Genomic DNA, 9,466 nt, shown 5'->3' with positions numbered 1-9,466 from the left:
GTTTGTAACCATGGCTCTGTCAATGACCAGCCGTGCATCCGTGTGGCTGGGGTGGGTAGAGGGTCCCTGACCAGTGTGGTGGGAGGGACGGGCACAGGTTACAGAGAAACCCACTTACCTGTCATGCACCTGCCTGGACAGACCTCTCCTATGAAGACATGTGCTGCCATGCAAGGTGGGACCCTTCCCACCCAGCTTCCTTGGGAGGCTGGAGGAGCTCCTCTCATGCTCTGCTTGTGTCATTTTTATTAAGTTTGCTATAGGGCAGAGAGAGACAGAGAGGAAAAGTGAGAAAGCAAGTCTCCAGGTCCAGGACTAGAACCGTGGTTGGTCACATGAGAGTCCAGTGCCTCAATTACCATGCCACCTGCTGGTCCTATTTGTGTCATTTTTAAAAACAGCTTTCTTGAGATACAATTCACATAACATAGAGTTTTCCCAGTTAAAGTTCAATGGATTCTAGTGTCTTCCCAAAGATGTGGACGCCCATCACCACAATCAATTTTAAAGCATGTTCATTACCCTGAGAGGAAGCCCCACTCGCCTCACCCAGCCCCTCCTCCCTCCCACCTCTGAGCAGCTACTAGTCTGCAAACACCCGCGTTCACAGAGCTCCCCGTTCTGGGAGTCGCGCAGCCTACTTCTGTGGCAGACTTCTTTCACTCGCCATGCTGTTCAGGGTCCATCCACGTCGCTGGCTGTCACCGCTGTGTTCCTTCCTTAGCCGAACAATGCTCCATGGTTTGGAGAGGCCACATTTTATTTGTCTCTTCATGGGTCGCCATAGGTGTTTAGGTTATTTCTCTTTTTAGCTACTAAGAACACTGATGTGGGGCCAGCAGACGGCGTGGTGGTTGGGGTGCACCACATGGCTGACTGCGGTTAGAGTCCCAGACCTGACAGTTTGAAACTCATGTCGGCTGCATGCCCAAACCCCAGGAGAATGGAGGAGAAGGAATAGTGGTGTCATCCTCCCCTGCGGGAGATTTCTCGTTTTCCTCTCTCTGTCTCTCTGGTGAATTCACACACCCTATAACAAAAACCTAAAAAAAGGAACACTGATGCAGTAAACACTCACGCACAGGTTCTCGTGTGGACTCACATGTCCAGTTCTCAGATACAGAGCTGGGACAGGATCTGCCGGTCACGTGGTAACTCCGTGTGTGACTGCAGGGAGCGGCCGGTGGCTTTCCAGTGGCCATGCCAGTGTACATTCGCCCAGCAGTGTACCGTCCTACGTTGTAGTTTTACCGATTTTTATTCATGACATCGAGCACACAGCTATACCAGAGAGCAAGAGCGTGTGCGAGAGAGCCCTGTGGTAAGGGCGGAGGCTGTGACTCTTTCTCCTCCTGGATTGTCAGGGTTGTCGCACGAGCCTGGCATGAAGCTGCACTGACAAGGATTCAGACCCTGTTCTTGTGGTATCCAGAAGTCTTCTGTTCTGTTTGATGCCATCATAAAAGAAATTTTCTGCATTTCTTTCTGGTTTGATTTTTGTGTATTACTCTTATATCCTGCAACCTTGCTGAATTCTTTTACTAGTTTTAATAGCATTTCAGTGGATGCCATAGAATTTATTTATTTATTTATTACAAGATCATATCATTTGAGACAAGTCACTTCTTTTTCCAGTCTGGATGCATTTTTCTCCCATCTTCCCTTCTCTCTCGCTCTCTCTTTTTTCTTTGCCTAACTGACCTGGCTAAAACCCCCACTACCAAATCGAACAGAAATGGTGAGAGCAAGGGTCCTTGTTTTGTCTCTAATCATGGTGGAAAGGCATTCACTCTTTCACCATTAAGTAAGATGTTAGTCGGGTGGTTTCTTAGGTGCCCTATATCAGCTCGATGAAGTTCACTTCTGTCCCTGATTTGTCAAGTTTTGTTTTTTAACATTTATTTATCTATTTATTTGTTGTCATTTCAAGCCACAGGGTCCAGAACTTGAACTGCGGCTGGCCATGAGGGAATCCGGCACCTTAACCACCACTCCACCTGCTAGCCCCTTGCCAAGTGTTTTTTCATGAAGGAATGTTACAGTTTTTATAGTTTGTCTAATTCTTTTTCTGCATTTGTTGAGATGATCTTGTGATTTTTTTTTCCATTCTATTGATAATGATGTATGCTACTAATAATTTTCAGATGTTAAACTAGCCTTGCATTCTTGGGGTAAAACCCACTTGGTTACGTGTAATATTGTTTTCATGCTGGATTTTGTTGAGGATCGTGGTGCATATTTTCATAAGAGAGATTGGTCTGTCATTTTCTTCTCTGTGATGTCTCTGTCTGTTTTGGTTTAAAGATTAATGCCAGCCTTGTAGGATAAGTTAGAAAGGGTTTCCTACTTTTTTATTTTTTGGAAGAGCTTGTGAAGACTTGGTGTTAATTCTTCTTTAAATGTTTGGGAGAATTCAGTAGTAAAACCACCTGGGTCTGGGAAATTTTCTTTTTTTTTTTTTTTTTTAATTTTGATTTTTTTTTTTTTTTTTTTTTTTTTAATTTGAATAATGGGAGAGAGAAAGCGAGAAAGCAAGCTACCAGGTCCAAGACTCGAACTGTGGTTGGCCATGTGGGAGTCCAGCACCTTAACCACTATGCCACCTGCTGGTCCCATGGGAAATTTCCTTATTACTAATTTACTTTAATACTTACTATGGATCTATTTATTTTCTGTTTTTTCTTGAGTTGGTTTTGGTAGTTTGTGTGTTTCTAGGAATTTGTTCGTTTCATCTATTTTATCTAATTGGTTGGCATGCAGTTGTTTATAGTATCCTCTTACAATTCTTCATTTTTATAAGGTGGATAGTAACATCTCTTATTTCTGATTTTAGTAATTTGAGTCTGTCCTTTCTGCTTGTGTCCTAAGTCTCAGTTTCCATTTCTGTACCATGGGTGTAGTAAAACCTGCCTTGCAGTCACTGACATGAGCAGCGAGTGCTTCTCCAACTTTAATGCACACGTGAATAACCTGGGATCTGGTTAGAAAGAAGAGGGTTTAGCCAGGGTGTAGGGTGACATGGTAAAGGTTGGATCCCACATGGCTGACTGACTGGTTCGAGTCCTGGTCCTGGGGGCTTGAAAGCACACTAGGCACACATATGTGCATACTCACAATCCCAGGAGAATGGGGAGAAAAGCCTTTGGTGTGGCCACTCCCCCTGGAGGTTGCTTCCTCTCTTTCTCTCTCTCTGGCAAGTGCATGCACTCTATAGCATATTTTAAAAACAAAAAGAAAAAAGCAATTCCAGAGATTTTTCCACTCTGACAAGCACCCAGGCAGTTTTGCTGCTACCACACCAGGGACCGCACCTGTTTTTCACCTTCTGGCCCTCAGTTCACTTGGGGAGTTCATTAGGAGCATCTTCACTTTAAAGAACTATTTGTTTAATTTTATTTATTTATTTTTATTATTCAATTTGATGTGTGTGTGAGAGAGAGAGAGCAAGCAAACTTCCAGGTCCAGGACTCAAACCGTAGTCAGCCACGTGGGAGTCTAGCACCTTAACCACCATGCCACCTGCTGGGCCAGGAGCACCTTCACTTCAAAGATCCATTTTCCCTGGTGCCAGCAGATGGCATGGTGGCTAAGGTGCTGGACTCCCACATAACAAACTGTGGTTCTAGTCCTAGATCTGGTGGTTTGCTTTCTCACTTTCTCTCTCTGGTCAAATTAAAAAATAATAATAATACATAAAATCGAATAAATAATTCTTTAAAAAAAACAAAAAGGTCCATTTTCCCCAAGGTATTCAGTGTGTCTCTCTCCAGGCCCTTGGCTCGGCCCTCTCTGACCTGTGTCCTTTCCTCTCAGTGGACAGCTCTGTGAGATACCGCCCCACCCGCCTGCCCCCAGAAGCCCCTGTGAGGGGACCGAGTGCCAGAATGGGGCCAACTGTGTCGACCAGGGCAGCCAGCCTGTATGCCAGTGCCTCCCAGGCTTTGGCGGCCCTGAGTGTGAGAAGTTGCTCAGTGTCAACTTCGTGGATCGGGACACCTACCTGCAGTTCACTGACCTGCAGAACTGGCCGCGGGCCAACATCACACTGCAGGTGCGTACCCAGGGGGCCTGGTCACAGAGGGGAGGTGTGGGGCGGGGGTCCTGGGCTCAAGTCAGAGCATTAACAGCCTCCCCTGGCCAGGGCAAGGAGAAGGATTCTCATCAAAGCTCCTTGGATGTGGGTGTCAGGGTCTCGGCTCGGATGAGTTTAACCACAATGGGAAAGGTTATTGGTCCACAAAGCCAGGGCAGGGTGGAGGGGGGCCGTGGCTGACTGCACCCAGAAAACCACACTTTCCAGGACCCCCGCCCACCATCTCTGTCTCAGCCACTCCTCAGCTTCTGCCCCCTGTGGCTGGAGCGTGGCCAGGTTCACGCTGGGTGCAGGGCTTCAACCACATGTCCCTGGGCCCCTTCGATTGTCACTGTCACATCTGCCGTTCCACCTCAGAACAGCGTCCCATTGAGAAGGGGAAAAGACAAGTCCCTCTTCAACAGCATTCGTGGAAATAGAGCTGTTTTGCTAGGAAATCGCTAATTTTGCTAAGTGTGGCTTGGTGAGGGAGAGGAGAGTGGATTCTGTCGCACATCACATGATAAGAATGGAAGCTCCTCCGTCGCCATCTTTCCTCCCCCCAGTTCCATTCCCTTTCACAAATGCCACATCTTTCTTTTCCCCCTTTCTTTTGTCCTCTTCTGTTTTTCTCAGAACCCTTCAGCCTCTCAAACCTGCTCATTCTGCTCCCCTCCCCTGTATCACCTCTTCAAAATCCTGTCCACTTACATTGTCCACGTAGCGAGACAACGGCTAGTCTAACTCAGCAGCACACAGCTCCCCGGAACCCTGACCAGCACCGCCTCGGCCACTGCCAGCTTCCCCTGACTGCCCCCCGCGGAGGGACTCTTCCTTCCCCACTCTAATTAGACAATCAGGGAAGGCTCTGATTGGCCCGGCTCCGTCATATGCCCACCCCTGGACCAATCAGTGAGTCCAAGTGGATAGGGTAATATGATTGGTCAACCTGAGTCAAGTGCCTACCTCTGCTGACCGGAGGATCAAGGTCTTTACTGGAAAAAAAGGGGACAAGAGGGACAAGGCAGACTACGAATGATCGTGGCTTCTACAGCCTCTTAGAGCCATCTCCTTCCTGAGGCAAAACTCCAAGATTCGCTCGTATGGTTCCAGTGACAGGCGCTCCCTCCCGGGTGGCTCCTTCCTGGTTTGGAAGGCTGTGGCTGTGGGAGAGCCTTCCTGGACTTGGCCTGGCTGTCACCCACACTGAGCAGCCAGGCCCTGCGGCCCACAGAGCAGGGCTCCCCACATCCAGGAGACAGTGGTCATGTTGAACTTTTCGTATCTGGGCAGATCACCCCAAGGCTCTTCCCTGCTCCTCCTGGCACGTAGTTCACACCGGCCTCAGCTGCCCATCCGCCCTCCCCGCCTGGCTCTGGCCGGCCCCAGGGGATGGTCTTTGAGCCAGGTCTGCCAGCCTGTCAGTACTCCCCAGAGGAACAGCGCCCGGGTCAGGCAAAGGAGGACAGTTCTACGCTAGCATCCCACTTCCAGTCCCGGGCCCCCGTCTGCCCCACCGACCATCCTGTGCTGCCGCTGCGCCGGGTGGGGTGGGAGAGAAAGTGCCGTTGCCCATCAGGTCTCCACGGCAGAGGACAACGGGATCCTGCTATACAACGGGGACAGCGACCACATTGCAGTTGAGCTGCACCAGGGCCACGTGCGTGTCAGCTACGACCCAGGCAGCCACCCCAGCTCTGCCATCTACAGGTGGGGCTTCCCGGTGCCCCCCAGCCACGTCGGGTGGGGCACTGGGCCAAGGCAGGAGGTTTTCAGGACTGTTGGAATCCCGGGCTGCCCAAGAGGAAAGGGCACCTGAACCCTCGGGCCCCGCCTAGTGTGGGTCTGAGGCCCTCTGAGGCCTGAGCGGTGGCCCCATCCTTCCCTGTCCCCCTACGAGGGAGGGGACTCCTTAATGGACAAGGGGAGACTCATAAGTTGGAGGTCCCTGCTCCGAACTTCGCAGCTTCCCTAGGGAGCCCCAAGAAGAGGGGGTTGGGACCACAGGCAACGGGAAACTGAGCCCCAAAGTCCCTCTCTTAGAGATTCAGTGCCCTGGGAAGCAGCCACTGGAACAGTGGCCTCTCTGGGGAGGTGTCCAGGGCGGGTGGGCCAGACTGAAGCCCACCCCGGGGCGCCCTGTCTCCCTCCAGTGCCGAGACCATCAACGATGGGCAGTTCCACACTGTGGAGCTGGTCGCCTTCGACCAGATGGTGAACCTCTCCATCGACGGCGGCAGCCCCCTGACCATGGGCAGCTTCGGCAAGCACTACACACTCAACAGCGAGGCCCCCCTCTACGTGGGCGGTGAGAGCCCGGCTGGCGGGCGGCCCCGGTGCCCTTTCTCAGGCCGTGCTGACAGCCCCCTCTGCTCTCTGGCCTGAGGCTGACCTAGAAAGCTGGTGCCCAGGGCCTGTAACTGGGGGCAGAGGGTGACCCTAATGACTGGCCAAGCTGCTGGTGGGTTGTCCTCCCCATCCGGAGCTCAGGCTGCCCCTGCCCAGCCAAGACTGACCAAGAAGGGTGGGCATCTGGGCTGGGCAGGCCCTGTCTTCCGTGTGGGTGCTTCTTTTCTGGCGCTGGGCCAGAAGGAGCTTCTGAGACCCCTCATGAGGGCCCAGACTGGCTGCAGGAGACCCGCGTCCAGCACTCCATCAGCTGGGTGCCGACTGGCCTTACGGGCTCTGCAGGCTCGAGGGCCCTGCCCCTGACTGCAAGGGTTTCTGGGGGCAGGCTGTGGGGTGCCGCAGGGCCATTTCAGCGTTCATTTATATTCATTTATTTATATTAATTTGACTAGAGACAGAGAGAGAGGGAAAGTGAGAAAGTAAGCCATCAGGCCCAGGACTCGAACCATGGTTGGCCATGTGGGAGTGTCCAGCGCCTTAACCACCAAGCCACCTGCTGGTCCCCAATAAAGTAGAGTTTTAATTGAGCAAATATTAACACAGTTTAAATCGGGCAGTTGTCCCAGACTTCCAGACAACTCCGGCTAGCCTTGTGCTCAATTCCGTATCTAAGTTCCGAAAAGGGAAACTGACAGTTGGCTTGATTACAGGTGGACGGTAGGGCAGCACAGACAGCCCAAAAGGCGGGCTTTCTGTGATCGACTGACGCGTGGTCAGCATGGTTGGCTGTAACTTAGCAACCAGCTCAGGAAAACAGCCTAACACTGCTTATCCAAGGGAATCCAAGTGTGGAAGTACAGCAGCCGTTTTCAGCCAAAATAGTTCAGTTGAATGGTGATGTGAAGGTGGAGCCCCTGAGTTCTAATCCCGGCTCTGCTACCTGCTGTCAACTTCAAGCAACTCACTGAGCCTGTCGTCACGTGGGTTTATCACCCACCTCGGAGGATCATGGCGGGTGGCAAGGGCCACATGCCGCTGGGTCTCCAGAGGGAAGGAAGGAGCCCTGGGTGAGGGCGGCAGACTTGAGGAGCAGGAGCCCCAGGCCCCTGTGGGGCCCACCAGGGTGGCAGAGACAGAAGGGCGGAGCCGGGGCAAGGGTGTACACCGTGGGCTGTCCTGTGGACCTCAGGGGTGGCGGCCAGGCATGGTCTGAGCCAGACTCAGCCCAGCTCCACCCTCACCAGGGATGCCTGTGGACGTGAACTCGGCCGCCTTCCGCCTGTGGCAGATCCTCAACGGAACCAGCTTCCTCTGCTGCATCCGCAACCTGTACATCAACAACGAGCTGCAGGACTTCACCAAGACGCAGATGAAGCCGGGCGTGGTGCCGGGCTGCGAGCCCTGCCGCAAGCTCTACTGCCTGCACGGCATCTGCCAGCCCAGCGCCAGCCCGGGGCCTGTGTGCCACTGCGAGGCCGGCTGGGGGGGCCTGCACTGCGACCAGCCAGCCGACGGCCCCTGCCATGGCCACAAGTGAGCCTCGCCCCTGCCCACCTGCCCTTTCCGCCAGCTCCACCTCCCCAGGCCCTCTGTCCCCTCTTAGGGCCCACGCCCCTTTTGGCATGCTTACCTGGCTTTCTGTTCCCATTGCCCACTGGAGGGCCATGGGGACCAGCAGAACCCACGTTGCTCCCTCTGGTGAAATGCTGGCACCAGGATAAAGTCCCCTGAAGTCCAGGCTGGGAGGCGCGGGACCCGGTGGCTTTGGGAAGACCTGTTCTCAAGTTGCCTTTTCTCTGTCCCCCAGGTGTGTCCATGGGAACTGTGTGCCCCTCGATGCTCTTTCCTACAGCTGCCAGTGCCAGGAGGGGTACTCGGGGGCCCTGTGCAACCAGGCCGGGGCACCGGGAGACCCTTGTGGGGGCCTGCAGTGCTTGCAGGGCCACTGCCAGGCCTCGGCCACCACGGGGGCCCACTGTGTGTGTGACCCTGGCTTTTCGGGCGAGCTGTGTGAGCAAGGTCAGGGGCCCCCCTCCTGATGCACCCTCTCCAGGGACCCTCCCAACTACCTGCCTTGGCAGCTGGACTACACCCCACACTCAGCAGCCCTGGTGCCCGGTCCTCCTTTGGCAGCTGATGGGCCTTGGGTCCCTCCTGTCCTGCGAGGAGCCCAGCCCTCCTGCCTCCTTCTGGCCAGTGGCTCTGGCTCCCTTATCTGGGGCCTCCCCTTACAGAGAGGCCATCCTGGGGCTCCTTCTGGCCAAGCCTTCACGTCTGGGCTCCAGCACCTCAGGACCTGGAAGCAGCAGGAAGGGCTGGGGACCCCTTCCCAGGCCCTCCCTGGTTGGCTTGACCAAGGGGCTTCTACCGGCCGGCAGGCTGCTGAGGCAGATGGGGGAAGTGAAATCCAGAGCGCAGGCCCCCAGGGCTGGCCCAGTCCTCGCCTTCCCACTGCCTGCCTTTCCAATGGCATTACCCCGTCCCTTCCTGCACACCCAGTCCGGGAGCCCCACCTGGCCTGCAGCCCACCCCCTGCCCGCCCTCCTGCTGCTGGCCCCACCGCAGGCGCCAGGAGGAAGCGCTGTGTGTGTGCATGCCAGAGGAGGGAGGGTGCCCGGGCTGCACACAAGGCCAGGCCGCCTGCCCTCCTCCTCCTGCCCCGGGCAGTGCTGGCCACCAGTGGGTGTGCCCTGAGGCTTTCTCTTGGTGTCTGTCCCATCCAGAGTCCGAGTGCCGGGGGGACCCTGTCCGGGACTTTCACCAGGTCCAGAGGGGCTATGCCATCTGCCAGACCACGCGCCCGCTGTCGTGGGTGGAGTGCCGGGGCTCGTGCCCGGGCCAGGGCTGCTGCCGGGGCCTGCGGCTGAAGCGGAGGAAGTTCACCTTTGAGTGCAGCGACGGGACCTCTTTTGCGGAGGAGGTGGAGAAGCCCACCAAGTGCGGCTGTGCCCTCTGCCAGGCATAGCGCCGGTGTGGACCGGGCGGGGCAGGGCGGGCACCGGGGCTCGGCCGCCGCTGGGTTGGGGGGCGGGCATCCCCGGCAGG

The 9,466-nt window shown here is 54.9% G+C and overlaps 1 protein-coding gene across 1 annotated transcript in view; it reads left to right on the top strand.

Annotated features, from left to right (window-relative positions):
- SLIT1 (slit guidance ligand 1) overlaps nucleotides 1-9,441 on the top strand; it is a 227,696-nt gene extending 218,255 nt beyond the window's left edge. The window contains exons 32-37 of the mRNA XM_006157398.1: nucleotides 3,814-4,051; nucleotides 5,652-5,782; nucleotides 6,226-6,380; nucleotides 7,666-7,954; nucleotides 8,229-8,440; nucleotides 9,145-9,441. Coding sequence (XP_006157460.1) covers nucleotides 3,814-4,051; nucleotides 5,652-5,782; nucleotides 6,226-6,380; nucleotides 7,666-7,954; nucleotides 8,229-8,440; nucleotides 9,145-9,386 — 1,267 coding nt within the window. The 3' untranslated portion in view covers nucleotides 9,387-9,441. The remainder of the gene's footprint in view (nucleotides 1-3,813; nucleotides 4,052-5,651; nucleotides 5,783-6,225; nucleotides 6,381-7,665; nucleotides 7,955-8,228; nucleotides 8,441-9,144) is intronic.
- Nucleotides 9,442-9,466: the final 25 nt, after the last annotated feature.

Source organism: Tupaia chinensis, unplaced genomic scaffold, assembly GCF_000334495.1.
Source record: "Tupaia chinensis unplaced genomic scaffold, TupChi_1.0 Scaffold000539_1, whole genome shotgun sequence".
Lineage (NCBI taxonomy): Eukaryota > Metazoa > Chordata > Mammalia > Scandentia > Tupaiidae > Tupaia > Tupaia belangeri.
Note: the sequence above shows the minus strand (reverse complement) of the source record. Positions and strands in the feature narration are given on the sequence as shown.